The sequence below is a fragment of the Sciurus carolinensis genome, chromosome 11 (genome assembly GCF_902686445.1).
Source record: "Sciurus carolinensis chromosome 11, mSciCar1.2, whole genome shotgun sequence".
Classification (NCBI taxonomy): Eukaryota; Metazoa; Chordata; class Mammalia; order Rodentia; family Sciuridae; genus Sciurus; species Sciurus carolinensis.
In genome coordinates this window covers 76,400,628-76,423,530 of record NC_062223.1, presented here as the reverse complement: position 1 = coordinate 76,423,530, position 22,903 = coordinate 76,400,628, and the positions used below count along the sequence as shown (strand labels likewise).

Here is a 22,903-nt window from a genome sequence, read left to right as displayed (position 1 = left end):
TTTTTATTTTTCATTTTGAGACAGGGTCTCACTAAATTGCTTAGGGCCTCGTTAGTAGCCTTGAACTTGTCCTTCTGCCTGAGCCTCCAGAGTCTCTACTCCTGACTGAAAAATTATATTTAATTGTTCTGTCAATTGTCATGTTAGAACCATGTTAATATGTCATGTTAGTTGTTCACATTACACTTAGTTGTCATGTCTTTTTAGGTTCCTCTTGGTTGGGTTATTCACCTTCATTTTTTTTGGGATTATGAATCAGATTGAAACCCTGATGAAAGCTATGGATCTTCTCCACAGAAAAATGCACGTGCTTCAGATGGCTAATTTAAGGGAGGTTCACCCATAGCAGATTCAGAAGCCCTCCTTTAGGAGGAAAGGGTGATTTTAAAAATATTCCCTTACCCAGATTTGGGTTCTAGTTCAGGCTTTCCCTCGATTTATTATGTGAACTTTGAAAAGTTGTTTGCTGCGTGATCCTGTTTCATCGACTGTGATATAATGTCTGAACTCATTTCTGGCAAGGTAAAAGATGGGCATCACCTAGAGTCATCAACATCTGAGCAACAAGGGTGTGGTAACAGAGGACAAAGCCAGGTTAAGCTGGGAAAGTGGACGGTTCATCAATAGGGAGGTTGCAGTTCAGGCAAGAAAACCTGGGTTCCATCTCATGGCTCTGTGGATTTTGCAAGTCATTTCCACCCTCTGGGTTTCAGTTTCCTCATCTACAAAATGAGGAGGACCGCTCATGTGGTAGTTATGAAACTCTGGGAACAACGGAGAATGTTATCCAATAAGATGCCGTGTGAAGAATTAGGATCAGAAAGAAGATGGAGAAGGTAGGTGAAAGGGTGATCTGAGGAAAGTGAGGCTGAGCTGACAGCTTAAGAAGAAGGCACCTATTACACAATTTACTGCTACCCAACTCCACCCATACATCGCTGGGGTCATTCCACCTCCGTCCCGGCTCCGCCTCCGCCCCACCTTTCTTCTTCTCTCCCCTCCCCTCAGAGTGCAACGCGCCACACTTCGCATGGCCGCCGTAGTACCCCACTTTCCACCGCTGGAGGGTCGCGCGCGCTCTCGCGCCGCCACCTCAATCTTGTCCCTGCCTGTCCTCGATCTTTTCTGATTGGCTCGTAGAGTAAGTGACGTAAGTGCTCCATTTTTTTTTTTTTTTCCCACCCGCTCACTTACCCTGACTCTGCCCCGCCTCTTTGTTTCTCCTAACGCCAGTCTAAACCCAGCCAACTCTACTCTCTGTGGTGCGAGAGGAGCTGAAAGAGCCTCTAGACCAGGAAGGCGCTGGCGGTGACGCGCGCGCAAGCACGCACGCACGCACGCACGCACGCACGCACGCACGCCGGCGGCCGGCGGTGCGGCTGGCTCGCGCCCGGGCTCGCCCCGCGCCGCGCCAGAGGCTCGCGCACTCAGCAGGTTGGGCTGCGGCGGCGGCAGCTGTGGGAGTCGAGGCGCTGCGTGTGAAAGGTCCCAGACGCGCCTGCGGTTCCGGCCCCGCCACACTCAGCCTCTCTCACCCCAGTCTCGGTGCCGGGTGCTGAGGGAAGAGACTGCACTAGCTTTGGGAACCCCGAGCACACCCCTGACCGCCTCCGACACCGCCCTCCTTCCCTTCGCTGCGGCGGGCCTCGCTCGGTGCTAGGCGTCGGCGGCGACGGCTGTGTGCTGTGGAGAGTCCTGCTGCCCTCCAGCCTTGCTCCTTCGCCCGGCCCTACAGGGGCCGAGAGAGTTCGGCGCCCGCCCTTCCGCTCGTCTTTTTCGTCAGCGGGTTGGAGCAGCGTTGGTCTGGGAGGTCTCTGGGCTGAGGCGGCGGCAGCTCCTCCTGCTCCATCATGTCCGCGGGCGGAGACTTTGGGAATCCGCTGAGGAAATTCAAGCTGGTGTTCCTGGGGGAGCAGAGCGGTGAGTGCGCGGCTCCCCCCTCTTGGCAGCCGGCCGCTGCTTCCCCGCGCCGCCCCCAGTGCGGCCCTTGTGTCCGCTGAGCTCCCTGCTGGCCTCGCGTCCGCGCCGGGTTCCACCCCAGCTCTTTCCCGTGCTCCCCGACTCCTTGCCAGCGTGCGTCGGTCGGATTTTACCGGGGTCCCCAGGCTCTTCGGTCCCGACTCGGCCCTGTCGCGTCGGTCGGCCTCCCTCCCCAGCCCTCACCCCGCCCAGCCCCAGCCTTCCGTCCATCCCTTTCTTCCTCCGGTCTCAGTCGTCTTCCCTACCCTGGCCTTACTCGAGCCCCACCCTTATTCCTTGCTCTTTCCCGGTTCTTCAGCTGTGTGAGGCCCTCTCCGGGAAGCCCCACTCCCTCCAACCGGCCCTCTTCAACCTTGGGCAAGGAGGGTGGGATCTGGGCGTTGTTTTCCCCAGAGGCTTGGCCCTAAGAAGTGCGAATCGCCTGGAAGGTGGAAGTGGTAGTCGCAGAAAAAAATCCTTGGATGGTTTTCACCTAGGTTGAGAATTAGTTTGGGTTGTAGAGGAAATATATCTGAATTGGATGAGACTTGAAAATGGGGTGAGAGGGGTGGCGTTGGCAGCAACGATTTTTGCCCCTTGGGTTGGGCTGTGGCTTGTTGAAAAGCTCATTTTTTTTCCTCTTGACTTTGATCACTGAAAATTCTTTTGGCACTGTTGATGCTTTTTCTGTCGTTGCCAGATGCTATGTCATGACCATTTTACTTGGAATTTTTAACATCTCACCTCTTCTCCTTTTAACATGAAACAGCGTTTAATTCTCCTCATGGTGGTGCAAACAGGAATTGCTGGGGAAATATTAATTCATTTTTTCTTGAGCATTTTCCAATTTCATGTTTAGGATTCATGTGAGAGAAGACTTAGAATAACGAACATCTTTGTAGGATTTCCTTTGAGTAACGGAACAGAGTAAGAATAGTCATCTGGTTATCTAAATTAGATTTAAATATCTTTTGGGCTAAATGATTCTTTAAAAGTAATATTACTTTAAAAGTAATATTTTATAATATCTGGTCAGGGTTTGCTGTTGCTTTACTTTCCAATTTTTTAATGGTTGTCTCTACGATTGCTTGTAAAAATAGCTGTTTTATGCTGCATTATATAAACTTAGCAATAATTCAGAAATTATCATCCTCCTTTGTCTTTTTTCACACTTTTCATTAACATCTTTAAAATTCAGAAACTTGAGGTTATAGAAAATTTTAGTTATTTGTTTTGACTAGAAGATACATATAACTGATATAAATTCAGAGTTTTGTTACTATCTTGAACTATTCGTATTAATTTGTATGGCATTACAGCAGGTTAATAGTAGTTGCAAAATTGCCTGTAGTTGGCCCTGGGAAATAAATTTTCTTCTTTTTTTTCTCCTTTTCTCAGTACTGGGCGTTGAACCTTAGGGGTGCATTACCACTAAGCTAAATTCCCAGCCCTTTTTATTTATTTATTTTGAGACAGGGTTCTCAGAGGCTGACCTTGAACTTGCTATCCTTCTTCTTCAACCTCCTGAGTTTCTGGGGGTTACAGATTTGTGACCTGGTGCCTGGCTAATTTTCCTTTTTTTTTTTTCCCCTCATGCTTGGTTTATCTTCCCTTGCCCCTTTAATGGAATTGGGGAGGTTACAGTCCTCTTCTTTGCTTATGAATTTTCCTTAAGTATAAAACTGTTTGCTTAGGTGAGTAAGTAGAACCTATGGAGTTGATTTTGGTCCAGCTACAATTATAATTGCAATGATATTTTCAGGGCGATACATAAAATATAGCTTATTGGTCATTATTGATAGATTCTAATGTGCTAATTGTACATTCCAGGAATATTATTGCCTGCTATGTTGTGATGAAGTGCTGTTTAGTTTGCATGAAAAACCCATTAAACTGTCTAGGAAGTTTTTAGCATGAATAGAGATCTGAATTTCCTAAGTATCTGTAGTCCTTTGAATTTTTTGAGTATTTATGTTCCAAATCATATTGTAGTTTTATGATTTCTTATTTCTCTAATCTACTAATTCCTCCTCTTTTGTCCTCCTCTTTTGTCCCCTTTACCCATTATTCCTGAATCTTGTTAAATTCAAAAGAAAAAAACTAACTTTTTTTTTTTTTTTTTTTTTAAAGAATAGTTTTAGATTTACAGAAAAAATGAGGTAGTACAGGAGATTCCCGTATATCCTTGCACCCAGTTTCCCCTGTTATAAGCATCTCTCATTAGTATGGTACATTTGTTACAGTTAATGAACCAATATTGATATATAATTATTAACTAAATTCTATAATTTAGTCAGATTTCCTTAGTTTTTACCTAATGTCCTTTTTTTCTTTCAGCTCTCCATTCAGGATACCACATTACATTATTAAGTTGTCTTGTCTCCTTAGCTCCACCCCCTTAGTTTTTCTTCAGGATTGTGTTTGTGCTTTTGTCTGTATGGAACTGTGAGGTTGATTTTCTTTTGAGGTTACTGTGTTGCTAAGTAATGCCATCCAATAGCTTTGACAAGAAAGATTGATCTGTTTTCATGGTCAGTGTCTAGTTTTCTTATGCATTATTAGCAAAGGTCTGTAGAATCTATGTCATGTTGATGTAACTCTTCATGAATTATTTATTTTTAGGTCTGTTGGAATTCTGCAATTCAGCTTTCAAAAACTGTAATCTGTGGCAAAGCCTTGTTTATTTCCTTAATAGCATTTACCACATTTATACTTATCATCCTTACTCCCCTACTGGGAATTGAATCCAGGACTGTGTGCTTGGTACACCAGGGCTCCACCATTGAATTATGTCCCCAGCATCCCCACCCTTTTGCTTTGAGAGAGGGTCTTGATAAATTGTCCAGACTGGCCTTGAACTTGTGATCCTCTTGCCTCAGCTTCCTGAGTAGCTGGAGTTACAGGCATGTGCCTCAGTGTACCTGATTGTTCCTGCTGCTGCTTCTTATAATTATTATTATTTTGTGGTTCTGGAAATCAAACCTAGGTTCTTATGCATGCTAGGCAAGTGCTCTACCACTGAGCTACACCCCCAGCCCAATTATCCTCTTTTTTATTTTGTTTGTTTCCCACAGCAGAATGCAATTACATGAAAATAAAAGCTGTCCTCTTTTTTTTTTTTTTTTTTTTTTTTCATTGTATCCCCATTGCTTAGCATGATGCCAGGTTCATAGTAGCTGCTCAGAAATATTTAGTGAATGAATGAATGATGGTTGAATCTAATAGTAATCAAAGCTAGCGGCCTATATATGCTATGGTAGATCTATTTTTTATGCACTTAATTGTTTAACAATAACATTTTATGTTTATATTATTTGTTTGTATATAGGATGCTCTAGATGTTAGGGGATGGGATGGGAAAGCCAGTAATTTAAAGGCTTAACCAGTTCACTAAAAAAAAAAAAAAAAAAAGACTGCATTTTGCATTTTTTTTTCAATTGAGCAAAATTAAATTAGTCTTGCTCTGTTAAAGCTATTAAATTGTTTGCTATTAGTGTAACATAAGAATGTAGATTATAGCAAAGATGTATTTATGGAACTTAATTTGAAATTAGGTAGACTGGGTTTTATTTAACTTATTGAAAATAAGGTGCTTTGTAATGATGTTGAATCATTTCAGTACATGAAACAGATTGAGTTAATGGCATTGGTCTTGATGATCTTCATATGAATCTCTTGTAATTTCTCTATATTTCGCTAGTACATCGTTTACTAAAATAATGATGAAATAAGTAATTCCTGAAGTTTCCTTCGGGTATCTCTTTTGTTCCTATCTCTGACTTGTCTTTTTGTCTTTTTTTTTTTTTTTTTTTCAGTTGTAGATGGACACAATATCTTATTGTTATTTATTTTTTTTTTTTTTGTGTGGTGCTGAGAATCAAATCCGGTGCCTCACACATGCTGGGAAGCACTCTACCACTGAGCCACAACTTCAGCTCCTATTTTTTTTTTTTTAATATATATTTTAGTTTTTGATGGATCTTTATTTTATTAATTTATTTATAGATGATGCTGAGAATTGAACCCAGTGCCTCACACATGCCAGGCAAGCACTCTACCACTGAGCCAAACCCCCAGCCCTGAACAATTTGTATTATTATTTATTATTATTATTTTAATACATATTTTTTAATTGCAGGTGGATCCAATACCTTTATTTTTATGTGGTGCTGAGGATTGAACTCAAGGCCTCACATGTGCTAGGCGAGCGCTGGACCACTGAGCCATAACCCCAGTCCACAGTTTATATTATTAATCACTCTGTTTTATATTATTACATATTTCTTCCCTGATAAATTCCCTGTAAGTTTCTTATGAGTAGGCTCTATCAAACCACTAGTAGTTTTCAATAAATACGTGTTAAAGTATTTACTAAGCATTTCAATATTCTAGACTCTCTCAGAAAAACTTTACATTTATTGACTAATCTTCACAATAACTGTATGGTAAGTCCTATTATTATCTTTATTGCATTAATGAACTGAAGCATGAAGATATTGAGTAATTTGCCAAAGGTCAATGGCCAGTACTAACATATGAAACCCAGATTTGTGCTCTTAAACATTAACTCCACTGTTTAGTTTTAAGACTTTAAAACAAGATATGGAGAACATTCCCCTTGAGTGTCCTAACTTGTAATAGGAAGCTGCAGGAAGGTAGAAATGGCTCGATAGTATCTAACATAGTAGTTCTCTAAGTGTGGTTCACTGATGCCCTAGGGATGGCTCACTATCTTTCAGGGGCTCCTCAAACCTCCTGAGGGAGGCCCAAACCATTTTCATAATATGAAAGTCATATATATGACTTTTCCACTTTTATTTTCTTAAGAGAATGTATTGGAGTCTCCAAGAACTTACCTGATGTGTGGTCTTATAACAGACTTTGGAAGCAGCTGTGAGAATCCAGCTATCTTGTATTGTCACACATTAAAGAGCTCTGCAAATATATAAAAAAACAATCCACTCTCTTTACTGATTTTTGTTTGCAAAATAGCTCTTTTTCATTAAAAAATTATTAACGTGATTGATTTATTACTTTAATTTTAAATGTATTTAGCATTTAAAATTTTTTCTGGTTAATTCTCAATATAGTAGATATTGATATATAAAGTAAATAATTCTTTAGGGTTCTCAATTTATAAAAGCATAAAGAGGTTTAGAGAAGAAAAAGTTTTAAGAACACTCACTGATCTACATAGTACAATGATATAAAACTGTACAATTGACACTCATGCTTTTTCCCTTTTTAGCATATTAAAATTCAAAAGAGTTGATGTAAAAAAAAGCAATATAAAGTGAAAAAATAGTACTAGGTGTGCACTTCCTCACCATTATATTTCTAAATTAATAATTGATAACTTGTATATATGTTAAAATCTGTAAACTATTCAGTGATATTCCTAATATAAGACAGTAATGTCCTTTTTCTGTTCCAGGACCTCATCTAGAATATACTACATTAAATTTAGTCAGCAGGTCTCCTTGGGCCCTTGTCTATGACAGTTTAAACTGGACTACTTTTAATTTGCTTCATTTACTGCATTCTATTTTAAAAATCTGCAGGAAAACATTTTATTTTATTTTTTTAACAGCTCTGGGTATTGAATCAGAGGCACACTACCACTGAACTATATCCACAGCATTCCCCCTTCTGCTTTTTTAAATTACAGTTCTGAGACAGGGTCTTGCCAAGTTGCCAAATCTAGCCTAGAACTTGGGATTCTCCTGCCTCGGCCTCCAGAGTCTTGGGGTTACAGGTGTGAGCCTGTATTTTATTAATTTTATTTATTTATTTATGAGATGGGGGTCTCACTATTTTTTGCAGACTGGTATCAAACTCTTTGTGGGCTCAAGTTATCCTCTGCCCTTAGTTTCCTTAAGGGGTGAAACTATAGGTATCTGCTACCACACTCAGCTAAATTTAAGGGTTTTTTTTTTTGTGTGTGTGTGTGTGTGTGTGTGTGTGTGTGTTCCTGGAGATTAGTGTGTGTGTGTGTGTGTGTGTGTGTGTGTGTGTGTGTGTGTGGTCCTGGGGATTAAACCCAGGGCCTTGTGCATGCCAGGCAAGCACTACCAACTCAGCTATATCCCCAGCCCCCTAATAGTTTTTTTTTTTTTTTTAAATTGTAAACAAATGGGATACATCTTGTTTCTCTGTTTGTACATGAAGTAGAGGCATACCCTTTTTGTAATCATACATTTACCTAGGGTAATGGTGTTTGATTCAAATGGTGTTATTTTCCCCCTCTACCCCTCCCACCCCTCCCACCCCTCTTATCCCTCTATACAGTCCCTCCTTCCTCCATTCTTACCCCCCTCCCACCCCCCATTATGTGTCATCATCCGCTTATCAGCGAGATCCCTAATAGTTTTTAACATGAAACTTCCCTGTTAAATCTATTCTTTTTTTTTTTTTTTTTGGTGGGGGGGGTGTTGGGGATTGAACCCAGGGCCTTGGGCTTGCAAGGCAAGCACTCTACTGACTGAGCTATCTCCCCAGCCCCTAAATCTATTCTTATTCTGTCTGGTTGAGCTTTTCTTATTTGGCAGGCATTATATTGTGATAAAGACAACTTTTGAGACAATTAAGCTTTGCTTGTAATTTTGATCTCCAGCATTTTCAAAGTATTTTTCAACATTTTTCTTTTTAAACTCTTCAAGCCTAACTCCTTTTCCTTTCTAATGTGACATTACTAATCTCATGGTATTTTCTCCATCCTCTGAACATAAATATTTTATGTTTTGGTCAGATCAGTATTTAAATCTTTACCTTATTGTAATTAGGGAAATGATATTCATAGTTGAGCCATGTATCATACCGGTAACTTGTACTCATAAACTTTTGTTTTCCTTTGTATCACTATTTGCTTTTTTCCCTATGTTTAGTTTGTATGCTTATTGCTAATTTATTCCTAAACTCCACCATTTTAAGTCCTCTCTCAGTATGTAAGAGTGCATCAAGTTTTACTGTTTGATCTTCTTGGGATATTATTCTAGGACTTTCTGACCTATTTTAATTTATACTCGTTATATATTTATATCATGACTGATATACAGTTGTTAATCTGGGATCTATCTTTACCATCATTCTGAAGTTTTTCTTCTTTTTTTTGTGATGGTTGGAAATTTCCTAGTTTGTACATTTTCTTCTTTGTTGTTTTATTTCCTCATTCTATTGAACATACTCTGTACTTGGTAGTTTCTTAATAAAGGAAACATGGGAGGAAAATTTCTTGAGACCCTGTGTATCTGAAAATGTATTCATATAACCTCATACTGGTAAGTGGTGGGGTTTTGAATTCTAAGTTGAATGTGCAATAGTGTTGTCCCTTATCTGCAAGGAATATGCTGCCATCCCCAGTGGGTGCCTGAAATAACACATAATAATGAGCCCCGAATATTGCTGAACCCTTTGTATACCAGACATACCTGTAATAAATTTAATTTGTAAATTAGGCATACCAAGATATAAATAAAAAAAAATCATAACCATATACAATATTAGAAGTTAGTTTAATGTGGTCTCTCAGAATACCTTATTGTGTTCTGCTCACCTTCGTTGACTGGCTAACCAAGACCTTGGATACGGTGGCAGGAGTTGCTCTATTCTTCCTTCAGAGTTTTTTTGTTTTTTTTTTTTTTTGGTACCAGGGATTGAACTCAGGGACAGTTACCACTGAGCTACATCCCCAACCCTTTTTTATTTTTTTGTTTTGAGACAGGGTCTTATGTTATTTAGGGCCTTGCTAAATTGCTGATATTGGCTTTAAACTTGCGATTCTGCCTGTCTCCCAAGGAATAGCTGGGATTACATGTGTGTGCCACCATCCCTGGTTTCCTTCAGAAGTTTGAAGACCATTAGTATTTTGCTGTTGTTACCATTCTGACCCTACTTTTTTGACTTTTGACACTATGTGTCTATTTTCATTTTCTATCTGGGTACTAGTTTTAAATCCTTTCAGACTAAGGACTCAGGTCCCTTAGTTTTTTTTGGAGGGGTAGTAAGATGATAAAATATATTTTCATTTTCTTATACATGTGTCAAATATAACCGGAGGGATATATAAAGAATAACTGTTTGCTTGTGAGAAGAACTCAGTTCCTAACCGGAGGGATATACAAAGAATAACTGCTTATGAGAAGAACTCAGGTCCTAGGAGGCAGAGTTGTAAAGACTTTCAAGACTATATATCTTGTTTGACTTTTGAGCCATGTGAATATTTTCTTTATTCCATAATAATTAAAAGATTCTAGCAATAGAACAATAATTGGTAAATTCTCTATTTTGACTAATATCAAATGCATTCATTACTACCATTTGACTAGCTCAGATTAGTCATTCACTAGAAGTTCAGTTGTTATTAGACTCAATCAGGATGAGAGGGCTGGGGAGATAGCTCAGTTGGTAGAGTGTTTGCCTCTCAAGCATAAGGCCCTGGGTTTAATCCCCAGCACCGCAAAAAAAAAAACAAAAACAAAAACAAAAACAAAAAAAACCCAGGATGAAACTGTAGATGGGGGGTTAGATATAAAGAGAGGAGAAAGGAGCTCAGAGGAGAATATGGAATTCTGCGAGTTTTCAGGACGAACTAAAACAGGACATGAAGAACTTGACCAAAATAACTCAAATGCCAGCCTTCCCCAAAAATGGTTTTCCAAAAAATGTCCCATAACGGTTGCTCACTGGACAAAAAAAGGTTGATGTTTTTCAAGAGAAGATTTCCTCCACATGAAAGATCCACCTCAGCACGCAGCAGCACTACAATAGGGCTGAGAGCAATTAAGGTAGCAGGCAGACACACTCATTTCTGGGGGCAAACTCCTGTTAAGAGACAGCTGTGTTGTTTTATGGCATAAAGATGTTGTAGACGGGTTCTTAGGTAGATTTCATCAGGAGGGGGCTTTTTGCTCAAGGAATTTCTTAATTGAACTCAGATTCCATGCGACTTTTTCTGTTGGGGTAGTGTAGCTTGGGCCTCAATGCCATGATGGCTTTTCAGGCTTCTGGGGTCCACTTGGAGGACCATGAACTGCCTCATGTTCCTCAGTGTGTGTGTGTGTGTGCGTGTGTGTGTTTTAAAATTTTGAATCATATTTTTGATGGAATTTATTTATTTATTTATATGTGGTGCTGAGAATCGAACCCAGTGCCTTCCACATGCAAGGCAAGCACTCTACCACTGAGCTACAACTCCAGCCCCCTCATGTCCCTTAGTTTTAAGAATTTTTTTTTTTAATTACTAATGAGCTATTTTCTCCATTTTCAGTTCTCTTTGGAATTTTTTATCATTATTATTTTTAATGTCCAAAGTTTGTAATAGAAGGGCAGAGCTTTCTCCTGCATTCAGTTTTTATAAATTCTCAGTGGGCTGGTGAGGCCAATAGGGATACTTCTTGTCTAATTTGGTTTCTGTGAAGACCTCATTCAAGTTCTCAATGGTCATCTGATCAAATGGAATTATGTTCTTCATTTTCTCCAGCTGTTTCTCATATTCTTCAATCCTGGCCTTTGAGAGAGACACAAACTCAGCACAACTTTTTACATCTTCCTTTTCTTCAGCATCCACCTGGGCAGTATATTTATCCTCTGGCCTTGGAACCTTTAGGGCATTAAACTTGTTTTCAAAGTCATCCACCAAGCCTGCCTTGGCCTTGTAGTAAGCCCAGTCGATAGCTGGCAGTTTCTCAGGCAGAGTAGCCAACCAGGAGATAAGGGTCTCATTCCAGGACTTCAGGGAGTTAGCAATAGGCTTTTGATTTCCGGGAATGATCTCCCCAAAAGCTACCCAGTCAATGGTTTTTAGAGCAAGTTTGCCCCCAACCATCTTGGGATCCTTCACCCACCCGGGGAGAGCGCAGTCCTCAGCAGCAAGTAATGGAAGTGGGTCCTCTCTTTGGAATTCTTATTAAACCTTCTGGATTGGTCTTATGATTTTATATTATCTTTCCTGTTTTCTATTTCTTTATTTTTCTATTTAAGTCTAATAAATTTTTTCCAACTTTCTTCTATCCTATTTAGTTTTATTTCTGTTGTCATCATTTCAAAGAGCTTTTCACTTTCAGAAGCATCCTTTTGATTCCAGTGTTTTCTGTCATTTTTAGGATATTGAGCTATATGGCTTTTTTTTCTCTGAATGCTTAGTTTTTTATAAATTGTTTTTCACCTGTTTTAATTTTTCTGTTTCCCTATTTGATGTAGTTCTCAAAAAACTATTGATTCTTAGCTATTCCGTCTATTTAAAAGTCGAATTCTAAAAAAATTTATTTTAGCCTTTATGTGAATTTATGGTGCTTCACTGTAGAACAATCTGAATTCTTTTTTTGGAGGGGGAGGAATCTCTAATGTTAGGTCTTTTTTTTAAATTTATTTTTATTGTAAACAAATGGGATACATCTTGTTTCTCTGTACATGAAGTAGAGGCATACCATTTGTGTAATCATACATTTACATAGGGTAATAGTTTTTGATTCATTCTGTTAATTTTTTTCTTCCCCCCACCCCTCCCACCCATCTTTTCCCTCTGTACAGTCCCTCTTTCCTCCATTCTTGCTCCCCTCCCACCCTCCATTATGTGTCATCATTCGCTTATCAACGAGATCATTCGTCCTTTGTTTTTTTGTAATGTTAGGTCTTTAAGTCTTTTGCCTGCCACGTTTCCTGAAGAATTACCCGGTGTCCTTTTGGAGAGAAAGATCCTGGTATATTCTCTCTGGATGGAGAGAGGATTTGAAGTTATACAGTGTGGATTTAGTTTTCCTCTTGCCATACTCTTGTCTCCTCCTTTTCTTTTCTTTCTTTCTTTTTTTTTGGGGGTGGTGGGGTGGGGTGGTGGTGGTGTTGATGTGGTGATCCCAGAACCTTTTAGTTGCTAAGCATGTTACTTGCTGTACCACTGAACTACACCCCAGGCTCTAGTCTCCTTGGTTTTAGTTCTGTTTGTACTCCATGTTTTCAGCCTCATTTATACTCTCAATCATACCTTGTTTTCTGTAGTCCAGAAATCCTCTTTTCCTTTCTTGGCATGAAAATTCTGATATTCTGATGAAGTAGAGCAGGAACCTGATTGTGTGGAATCGAGAAAGGGATGTAAGAGTCAGTTTACCTGTTAAACAGATTAATCCATTCCTTCCATTATTAGCTCCACATTCACCCTTATTTCTATGTGTATGTGGTGCCAGCAGTTCCGGAGTCATTTGGGGGTTCTGTGGCACAAATCAGAATGTTTCTCAGCTTACCCACTATCAGTTTAAAATTGAACTTGATGTAGTTTGTTGAGCAATTACCACTTCTCCATTTGCTTTTGAGTTTCTAATTTGGATGAATTAGCTTTTTTGAGAACCAACACTTACATGTAGATATTCAGAGTTAACTTAGGCTCTTTAGAGTTTCTGTTTTTTTTAAAAAACCCATTGAAAAAAAATTAAAACCACTTGATTTACAACCATGCTCATAGTAGCCAAAAGATGGAGTCACCCAAGTGTCCATCTACAGATGAATGAATAAACAAAATGTGATAGAGGGTCTGGGAGTGTATTTCAGTAGTAGAGTGATTGCCTATTAGAAAAAAAGTGATACATACGTATGATAGGATATTATTTAGCCCTAAAAGGATAGGAAATTCTGACATATGCTACAACATGGATGGCCCTTGTGGACATTAATGCTAGGTGAAATAAGCCAGTCACGAAAGGGTAAATACTATTTGATTTTTATAGTTAATCAGTAGTTGAGATCAGTGTTGTCTTGTTCTGCCACTGTGAGTTTGCACAAAACTTTGTCTGCATCCCACATAGACTTCTCTTTTGAGATGAAGTCTAGAACACTTTTGTGTAAGTTAAAGTCTTTTATAATGTACTTTTTATAAACCTTCTTTACTGTTCACCCATCTTTATTTGTTACCATAATAATTGGGCATTTTTGGCAGAAGGTTGTGATACCAGGGGTCAGAGGAACCCAGGGCCTCGTTAATGCTAAGCAAGGACTGTCCCATTGAACTACCTTCCCAACTCTAGTATGTTTTATAAATCATTATTTAAGGTATATGCTGTATAGAAGACTGTTTTTTATTTTTTTGCGGCGCTGGGGATTGAACCCAGGGCCTTGTGCTTACGAGGCAAGCACTCTACCAACTGAGCTATCTCCCCAGCCCAAGACTGTTTTTTAAATCTTCCATTCTTTTTATTTTAATCTTCCATGCTAAGAATTGTGTAATATTAGTGGTTAATTATCTGATACTGATTGTATACTAGGTACAGTGCTGATTTGTGGGTAATATGGTCATTAACAAATAGTTATAGTCTCTATTCTCTTGTGTACAGTGGATAACAGGGAGCTTTAAGGCAAATTTAAGTTTTTTCTATTACTCTGCACCTTCCAACCTCTGTCTTTGTACTTCCCCTTCAGTTCATCCTTCTGCATTGATATCATAGTGAACTTTATAAAAGTGAAAATTACAGAAACTTTTTTGCTTTCAAAACAAAAATGTCATGGTTGAGTATGGTGGTGCTTACCTTTAGTCTCAGCCACTCAGAAGCCTGACCGAGGCCAGCCTTAGCAACTTAGACCTTGTTTCAAAATAAAAAAGGACAGGGGCTATACCTCAATGGTAGAACATTTAACTTGCATGTATGAGGCCCTAGGTTCAAAACCCAGTATTGCAAACAACAAAAAGTAAAAAAATTGAATATATAATGAAATAAAAATTTAACAATTAACCTAGGGGGAGAAAGATTTGATATCCCAAGTATCTGGTATGACTCTAGTCAGTGGCTTAGATGGAGGAAAATGTCTTTTCAGAAAAGACCATTGGGTTTATTAAGAAACAAGTAAGTGATTTTCTCCCCATGTACTGGGAATTTAACCCAGGGTAGTTCTACCACTGAGCTACATTACCATGCCTTTTTCTTTTTTCTTTTGAGACAGGGTTTTGCTCATTTGCTCAGGCTAGTCTCGAAGTTGGGATCCTTATGCCTCAGCCTCCCAAGTTGCTAGAATTATAGATGTGCATCACCAGGCCTGGTTATATGAGTACTTTTTTTTTTTTTTTTAATATTTTTTAGTTGTAGATGGACACAATGTCTTTATTTGTATGTGGTGCTGAGGATCGAACCTGGTGCCTCGCATGTGCCAGGCAAGCGCTCTACGACTGAGCTGCAACCCCAGCTAGATGAGTTTTTTTTAGAAAATAGTTTGAGTTTTGAGGAGTTAAGGATTCAGAAGTAGGCAGTGGGTATAAATGGTGTATTAAGAAATTAATTTGCGATTTAACCAAATACTGTGTTTTGGGGTCCTTAAGATATTTGAAAACTTTTTTATTGTGAAAGATTTGAAACTTATTATAAACCCCCACTATAATGCTTACTCAGCAGTGTCAGTAGTCACCAACTCAAGACTTCTTTTTTCCCCTTGGCTATATAAAACCCCCACTCTGGTACCAAAGTGGGTTATTCGAAGCAAATTCCACATATTGTATTCTTAGTATTTTGGTTGCCAAAAGATTAAAGATCTTATTGAATTATTCTTCTGTATGTATGTAACTTAAGAAATCTTTATTTTGACAATAATCTCCTTCATGTGTTTTGGGGTTGTGATATTTCAGGTTCTCTAGATTATCAACTGGACAAATTGGACTTTCTGAGTTGGCAAAATGTCCAATACCTGTGACTGGGGAATTGACTTTTAGATTTTATTTTACTTTAATTTCAGTAATTTCATGTAGTCTTAACCTTTCTTAAAACTAAAGAATACTCCAGAAATGCTTGTATGTTCACTTTAGATTATCTAAATAATCATGATGAATTAAGTTGACTATAATAGGGAAATAAGGAATGTGATGTTTCAGATTTAGGCAGATTTTAGACTTTGTTCTAAAGATATTTTGATCTGTAGTATTTAATGATACAACAAAAAAAATCTAGTCTTAAGCCTTTTGGATCTCTATTTTTTGTGTCTAGCATAATGATCATATAGGTAACCATAAAATATTGAATTTGTCCAGTCATTTGAATTTAAAATATTGAATTTGTCTTATTTATCCTATAAGTTCGTGTCTTTTCCTTAAGAAGGTGAGGGAAATGTCTTCATGGTATTGTTAAAAAAAATAGGGAAAACACTAGATGATTCCTGAAGTAATGATAGGGTATTATTATTAATTTGTAAGCCTTTTATGTTTTTTATCAAATTATTTACTATGGAACATTTGTTTCCTTTGGTCTATGAAACATTTAAAATTTATTGTGATCTAAGTGGGTAAATCCTGGAGGAATTAGGAAAATTTAACTTCATCCTTGGCTCTGCCAAATTATAAATTATGTGCTTTTTTTTTTTAGTGCTGGGGATTTAACCTAGGGCTGGTGCATGCTGAGCACACACTCTAACATAAGCTCCACTGTCTTAAATTACATGCTCTTAAAAGAAAACACAACCTCTGCCTCAGTTTCCTCCTTAAGTAAAATGAGAAGAAAAAACACTTGAATATATTTACCTGTTTGTTTATTTGTTTATGCATGCATACAAACCAGGGATTGAACCCAGGGGCATTTAACCACTGAGCAACATCCCCGGTTCATTTTTATTTTTTATTGTGAGACAGGGCCTCACTAAGTTGCCAAGGCTGACTTTGACTTGAAATCCTTTTACCTCAGCCTCCTGAGCTGAGGATTATAGGTGTGTGCCCCCATGCCCATCTTACCTATTTATTTTAAAAAGGTGCACCTGGGAATAGCTAGATGGAAGAAGTGCATAAAACAAGGTATGAGGAAGGTAGAGGAGGCTTCCATGCCCACTCCAATCCTTCCAGAACCTCAGTGAATTCAGCAACCCAGAAGCTCTCTAGATCTTGACTTTTAGGTTTTATAGAAGCTTCTATGCTTAGGTATGATTGATTAAATCATTGACTGTTGGTGATAAGTACAAACTTCAGCCTTTGTACCTGCCCTAGAGGTGGGGCTGGAAGTTCCAACTCTATAATTATATGGTTGGTTCTTCCAACTCTGTAACCATATAATCACATGGTTTTGGTTCTTCTGGCTACCAGATTCCCATCCTTTAAGGCTTTCCAAAAGTCATCTCATTAACATAAACTCAGGTGGGATTGAAAGGGGTTTGTTGTGAATATTAAAAGATGGAAGGAGCTGGGCATGGTAGTGCCCACCTGTAATCCCAGCAGCTCTGGAGGCTGAGATAGGAGGATTGTGAGTTCAGAGCCAGTCTCAGCAACTTAGCAAGGCCCAGTCTCCAAAATAAATAAGTAAATAAATTTTAAAAAGCGATAGTCCTTTTCACTGTTATCACTTTTACAAAAAGGGAAATGACTATAGCTTTAGTAGCTATGTATCAGGAACTGTGGAGTAGACCCAAATGTGTATTTTTCCCCCCTATGTAATGCATTTTATTTACTGACCTCTCTGAAACAAGCCAACATTCTTATGGCTAATGGAACCTTACATTCTAACATGACAAATTTCTACCAAAAAAATATTTTAATGTAATGCCTTCTCTTCACTCTTGAGGAATCAACATATGAACATTACATTTAGATGGTAAAGTCAAATTAAAAATATAGGATAAATATGAAATCATATCATACTTCTGGTTTACTAGAAAACAACAGTCATGGCAGTCATGCTTAAATTAACACTTTGGTTAAGAAAAGAAAATGGGCAAGGGTTTCAGAGGTATGCAAAGATTAAACAGTTCAAATGATCCTTAGCCTTTCTCAGAAATATGGGAAATGTATAACAAGTATTCTGTAATATGGTGTTATCAGTCATTTAGTTATCATTTTGTCCAAATATATATATATATTTCTTACATCATAATATAACATCCCCAAATTGATATGTTGAAGTCATAACCTTCAGTACCTTAGAAGGTGGGTGTGTTAGAGATATAGTTAAGATGAGTTCATTCTGGGGTATGATCCTAATACAAAATGGTTGGTGTCCTTATTAAAAGGAAATTTAGACATAGATGTACAGGAGAATGCCACATGAAGATAAAGATAGAGAACAGGTTTCTGCTCTGTATACCAAGGAATGCCAAGAATTGCCAGCAAACCACCAGAAGCTAGGGAAGAACATTGGAACAGATTCTTCTTCACAGCTTTCAGAAGGAACCAACCCCACTGATACTCCGATTTCAGATTTCTAGTCTTTAGAACTGGGAAACAATAAATTTCTGTTATTTACACCACTTGGGGTGGTACTTCGTGGCATTTTATTATGGCTTCCATAGCAAGCTAATACAGTGCTTAATATCCCTTGGCAAACACATGTAAAACTCAAAATAGCAACTCCTGACAACTATAATGATTAATAATTATGTGTATTTCCTATGAGACTATAAATTTTTAATATTTTTTTAGTTGTCAATGGACCTTTATTTTTTATTTATTTATATGTGGTATTGAAAATTGAACCCAGTGCCTCACACATGTAGGCAATCTACCACTGAGCCACAACCCCAGCCCCAAATTTTTTAAAATAGGCATACTGCCTTTATTGTTTTAAGCAAATCCATTTTTTGTGGTTTCCAAGTAATAGTATGTTTATTTTCATATGTAATAATCAACTAACGTTTGATTACTTATTACATATCATGCCCTGTTAATGCTTTATGGTTTTAATTCCTTTGATTGTTAAAACCAACATATGAAAGCCAGGCACAGTGGTACATGCAGAGGAATTGCAAGTTTGAGGCCAGCCTTGGCAACTGTCTCAAAATTTTAAAAAAGTCTGATGATGTAGCTCAGCTGTAGAGTGTTTGCCTAGCATACCTTGCCCTGAGTTCAAACACCAGTACTGGGGTGGGGGAAAGGTAATATTGAATTGGATTATAACTGATAGAATTAAAATACTCACTCATGAATCTATACTATTATAAGGGAACAGGGAAAGCCCTTTCTTATAAAAAAAATTCAATTAATGAATGTAGTAAGATAAATTGAAAATCTCCATTAGAACACTAACATAATAATTGCAGCAGGTGAGAGCACTTCGATGAAAGCGAAAATTAGTGGACAGAAGTTTGAGAACAAGACATTTTGCAGTCTCAAAGTATCTTCCACAATCTGAAGAGAGAGGTTTAAACTGAAATAGTGAAGTCAAGTCATACATGTAGAAGAATTTCCTGACTGAAGACATTGTGGAAATATTAGAGTGAGTCATAAAATCACCTGGAGAATATTTTTTCTCAAGTAAAGAAAGTGGTTTTTGAAAAAGCTAAAAGTGTTCAGATAAAACCAGTAGTATACCTACAACTGTTAACAGATCCTACTTTGTGTTCTGTAGCAATATATTTGTTGATGATTAAATGTTCTTGTTCACTAGTTTTAGTTGTTCTTCCTTGCCTTGATATAAGCTCCTCCTGCCCCATTATTCCAGGGGTGTTCTTCCTCTTTGCTATTATATCCCAAACCTTTTTGTTTATTTCGAGATGACCTTACTAAATTACTGATTGGTCTTGAACTTGAGATCCTCCTGTCTTAGCATCCTATGGGATTTTAGGCTTGCACCTAGCATGAACTTCTTTTTAATCAGGATTTCTTGGTGATTGATTTCCTTCAGTCTTTATTATATAAATCTATTGTATGGTATTGGTGGGAGGTGGGATAGATAGAAAAATGGTAGCATGTAATACTATATAATGTGTTTGCACAGGGGTAGTAGGGGAAAATGTAAAAATATTGTTGAGTAAAAAATGAATAGCCATACTGCCCATGTTAATATTAGTCTCCGATTGAAATGATCATTTAAACTCTAGGGCTGAGAGTGTAACCCAGTACTAAAGTGCTAGCTTGGTATATTTGAGGACCTTGATACCCAGGACTATAAAAAAACCCAAAAAAATCTAGATCTCATTTTTGGCATAGCATGTTTCAGCCCCTGGGTTCAATTCCCAGCACTGCCAGTGAATGAATGAGTAAAATTTATTCATAGGAGGATATCATTAGTGCACTATTAAAGGTTTTGAGAGTAAGCTTAGCCAAAGAGCTTTGAATGAATACAGAGGACATGCAAATTAAGTTTTAAATTTAGATATTCCTAATCTTTCTGTGAAAAAGAAGCTATTTTAATTTTGGAGTCTGGTGATCACAAATGAACAGGAAAATGTAAAAAGATGCTGAAGTGTGTCCTTGAATATACAGTAAAAAGGGGTCTCCTAAGTAGATTTTGACTCCCTTTTTCTGGAATTTTGGGATAACTTCATTATAAATAGGAGGCATTGACTTGAATGCTGACCAAGTGAGACACAGATCCTGATATACTATTTGGGGGTTCTACTTTTTAAAAACAAAAAACTAAATAAACAAAAACCAAACTGCCTTAAATTAAATATAGAAAAGCTTATTCTGTATATCAAAATGATATATTTCTATATTTTAATGTTTTTACAAATTTAAAGTTCCATGAGACTAATGACTTTCATTTACTAATTGTGAATATTTAAAAACTGGTATAGTATAAAATTTGTTCTACTACTAGCTTTGTTTTTCTTCCTTGGATTTAAAATTTTTTTAATTACATCACTATTGTAATATCCAGTAGTATTTTTCAAGTTCAAAACTTACTTGGTTAAAATATGCCATCAGGAGAAAAGTTAATGTGTGCAGTCATAGTTTTGAGAAACCAAAAGTTTTAACACCGATGGTACTGCTTCATCCTCTCCTTCAAAACTTGTGTCCAAAAAATGTGATGTTTTTCCTAAGCACACCAACCTACTTGCTTGATTTTTTTCACTCAATAGAATTTTTTCACAAACAAATAATGTTAAATTTAATGTAAATAAATGTATCAGTCTTTTCTCTATGATTAGTGACTTTATTTTATGGGTACTGAGGATCGAACCTAGTACCTCACACAAACACTCTACCATTGAGCCACAACCCCAGCCCTCCCTTTATTTTTTGAGACAGGGTCTTGCCTTACTTGCTTAGGCTGTGCTCGAACTTATGATCCTTTTGCCTCAGTCTCAAGAATAACTGGGATTACAGGCATGTGCCACGTCTGGAATTTATTATAAATTTTAGAGTGATTTTTAAATTTGTTTTGCCTTTAGGTTATAATCCACAGAAATTAGTTTTATGTGTACTGTGAAGTAGATGTCAGATTTCTTTCCTTTTTTTTAACTTTCACATTTTTTATTTTTTATTTAAAAAATGTGAGAGAGAGAGAGAGAGAGTGTGTGTGTGTGTGTGTTTGTTAGTGGGTGGTTATGTGGCCCAGTATGGATACATAATTATCCCCACATCCTGTGTCTATTTTTGTTTGGGAGCTACAATTGAACACAGGCCTACCACATGTTTGAATTGATTGATTGTGATGCAGGATATTGTATGTAAGGCAAATGCTGTAACACTTGAACTACACCTGCAGCCCCACTATATTTAAGATAACCTTTTCCCTCTTGCTCTGATATGTCACTTTTGTAATAAGTGTGTATAAATTTATTGGTCTGGTTCTGGGATTTCTATTCTCCTGATTAGTTTGTCTACCCTTTCAGCAGTACCAGACTATCCTACTCACTCTAACTTTATATAAAGATTTCTGATTTCCCAGAGAGCAAACCTCCTACCTTATTTTATTCAAGAGTAAATCTTGGCTTTTTGCAACCATGGGGAAGATTTTTAAATTAAGGTCTTGTTTCAGTCAGCTTTTGTGCTACTATGACTAAAAGGTCCGGAACAGAAAAACTGTAGAGGGGGGAAAAGTTTATTTAGGGGCTCATGGTTTCAGAGGTCTCAGTTCATAGATAGTAGGCTCCATTCCTTGGGGCTGGAGGTGAGGCAAGAATCATAGTGGAAGAATGTGGACAGAGGGAACCAGCTCACACAATGAATGGTCAGGAATCAGAGCTCTCCACTTGCCAGCTACAAATATATACCCCCAAAACCACACCCCAGTTCCCACCTCCCTCCAGCCACACCCTAACACTTCAATTACCACTCAGTTAATCCTAATCAGGGGATTAATTCATTGATTGGGTTAAGACTCTTATAACCCAATCATTTCTCATTTGAGTTTTCTTGCATTGTCTCACCCTTGAACTTTTGGGGGTATACCTCACATCCAAACCATAACAGGTTTCAATTTCTTTAGTTATTATAAGACTTTTTAAGATTTTCCTTTACTTATTTTATTATCTTTCTAGGACTTTGTATATTTTATCTAATATTTCAAATTTATTAGCACACATTGCTCTGTGTGTTTGTGTCTACAGAATCTATAGTTATGCCTTCATTAATTTCTTTTTTTAAATGTTTTAGATGTTGATAGACCTTTAATAATTTATTTATATGTGGTGCTGAGAATCAAACCCAGTGCCTCACACATGCCAGGCAAACACTCAGTCTGAGTCACAACCCAGCCTGCCTTCATACATTCTCTTTTCCTGATAAGATTCAATAGAGTTTTACCAATTTGTTTCCTAGGAATTATTGGTTGGTTTTGTTGGTCTTTCTCCTTGTATAATGTCTTCTGCTTCCTTAATTTCAGCTCTTTATTTCTTAGGATCTATTTTGTTGATCTTTTCTAAATTTTTGAAAGATACGTACTTCATTTTTTTTTAGCTTTTGCACCCTAATACATGTTATATGTATATGTGAGTATAATTGTACAAAATTTCCCTTTAGTTGCTGTCATTAAATTGAGATTTTACAAATATTTTTGTTTACCTGAAAATAATCTGTATTTTGCAGTTGGTAGGTGTAAATTCTGCATATGATTACTCAATTTTGTTAATCTCATGGTTTAGTTCTGTGTCCTTATTTAATCTTTGTTCTGGTACTGAAAGAATAATGTTAAAATCTCTCACTGTGATGTGACTTTGTATATTTACCCTTATAGTTCTTTTCATTTTTATTTTATGTGCTATTAAGACTTTAATGCTTGGCATACATCTTTAAAATTGGTATATTTTCTGGTGAATTGAAAAAAAAAATATTTTT

The 22,903-nt window shown here is 37.5% G+C and overlaps 2 protein-coding genes and 1 non-coding gene across 5 annotated transcripts in view; 1 reads left to right on the top strand and 2 right to left on the bottom strand.

Moving 5' to 3' along the window:
• Positions 1-1,336: 1,336 nt before the first annotated feature.
• The window catches only part of Rab6a (RAB6A, member RAS oncogene family), a 68,031-nt gene continuing 46,464 nt past the window's right edge, over positions 1,337-22,903 (top strand). Inside the window, exon 1 of one of the 2 annotated variants that reach the window (XM_047517164.1) lies at positions 1,337-1,920. In XM_047517164.1, coding sequence (XP_047373120.1) covers positions 1,851-1,920 — 70 coding nt within the window. In that variant the 5' untranslated portion in view covers positions 1,337-1,850. The remainder of the gene's footprint in view (positions 1,921-22,903) is intronic. The other variant, XM_047517163.1, reaches the window with a different exon arrangement.
• LOC124958764 (ATP synthase subunit d, mitochondrial-like) lies at positions 11,309-11,782 on the bottom strand. 2 transcript variants are annotated; one of them, XM_047517166.1, is made up of 2 exons: positions 11,558-11,782; positions 11,309-11,506 (listed from the first exon to the last, which is right to left on the bottom strand). In XM_047517166.1, exons 1-2 carry the CDS (start codon positions 11,780-11,782, stop codon positions 11,309-11,311), a joined length of 423 nt encoding a protein of 140 aa, XP_047373122.1. The 2 variants fall into 2 exon arrangements, with proteins under 2 accessions (XP_047373122.1, XP_047373121.1); XM_047517165.1 differs by having other exon boundaries at positions 11,309-11,782.
• Positions 14,030-14,103, bottom strand: Trnat-cgu (transfer RNA threonine (anticodon CGU)). The gene has a single exon. It is a non-coding gene; the product is annotated as a tRNA-Thr (tRNA).

What these genes read in the sequence shown, in the direction of transcription:
- LOC124958764 (XM_047517165.1), bottom strand. Translation starts at nt 11,782, where the DNA reads ATGGTTGGGGGCAAACTTGCTCTAAAAACCATTGACTGGGTAGCTTTT.